Source organism: Eimeria mitis, genomic scaffold (genome assembly GCF_000499745.2).
Source record: "Eimeria mitis Houghton genomic scaffold, Emh_scaff3189, whole genome shotgun sequence".
In the NCBI taxonomy this organism is placed as follows: domain Eukaryota; phylum Apicomplexa; class Conoidasida; order Eucoccidiorida; family Eimeriidae; genus Eimeria; species Eimeria mitis.
Window position 1 is genome coordinate 6081 of NW_013571531.1, and position 850 is coordinate 6930.

The window sequence follows — 850 nt, forward strand, 5'->3', positions numbered from 1 at the left end:
GAGCAGCAACAGCAGCAGCAGAAGCAGCAGCAAAAGCAGCAGCAGAAAGCCCCAGGATCACCGCAGCAGAAGCAGCAGCAGCAGCAACAGCAGCAGCAGCAGCAGCAGCAGCAGGCAGCGCGATCGCCACAGGAACAGCAGCAAGCGCTGCTCTCTGACCTCGATGCACAGATTAGAGAAAAGGAGGAAAGGCTGCGAGCGCTGCAGCAGGAGTTGGAGAGGCGGGAGGAGTTGCTGCAGCAGCAGCAGCAGCAGCAACTGCTGCAGCAGCAGCAAAAGATAAAAAAGGAAAAGCCACAGAAAAGACAAAGACACGCGAGCTCTAGCAGCAGCGAAGGAGACTGCAGCAAAAGCAGAAGGTCCGCATACACCCCAAAACGCCTCAAGAAAAGCCCACACGGGCAGCAGCAGCAGCAGCAGCAGCAGCAGCGCGCACGCCACCACCGTCGCAGCAGCAGCAGCAGCAGCAGCAGCAGCAGAAGCGACGAGGGCAGCAGTGATAGCAGCGACGATGCTGCCACGTACAGCAGCAGCAAATCGTTCAACAGGAGGCAGCAGCAGCAGCTGCAGCACCTGCAGCAGCAGCAGCAGCTGCAGCAGCAGCAGCAGCAGCAGGAGCAAGAAGTTGCAGCTATAACGTTTTTAGGCTGCGGTGTATCTGCAGCAGATACAGCTCGCCTTGAGGGGAAAATAAAAGAGTTAGCTGCGTAAGAAGGAAACGGAGACACCTCTTCGTCTGTCTCCTTTCTGCTGCTGCACTGTCTCCTTTTTGCTGCTGCTCTGTCTCCTTTCTGCTGCTGCACTGTCTCCTTTCTGCTGCTGCACTGTCTCCTTTCTGCTGCTGCACTGT

At 57.2% G+C, this 850-nt stretch overlaps 1 protein-coding gene across 1 annotated transcript in view; it reads left to right on the forward strand.

The window, feature by feature from the left end:
- EMH_0063120 (uncharacterized protein) overlaps positions 1-711 on the forward strand; it is a gene marked incomplete at both ends in the record, with an annotated part of 4650 nt that extends 3939 nt beyond the window's left edge. Inside the window, one exon of the mRNA XM_013498108.1 lies at positions 1-711. Within this exon, the coding sequence (XP_013353562.1) occupies positions 1-711 (711 nt within the window).
- Positions 712-850: the final 139 nt, after the last annotated feature.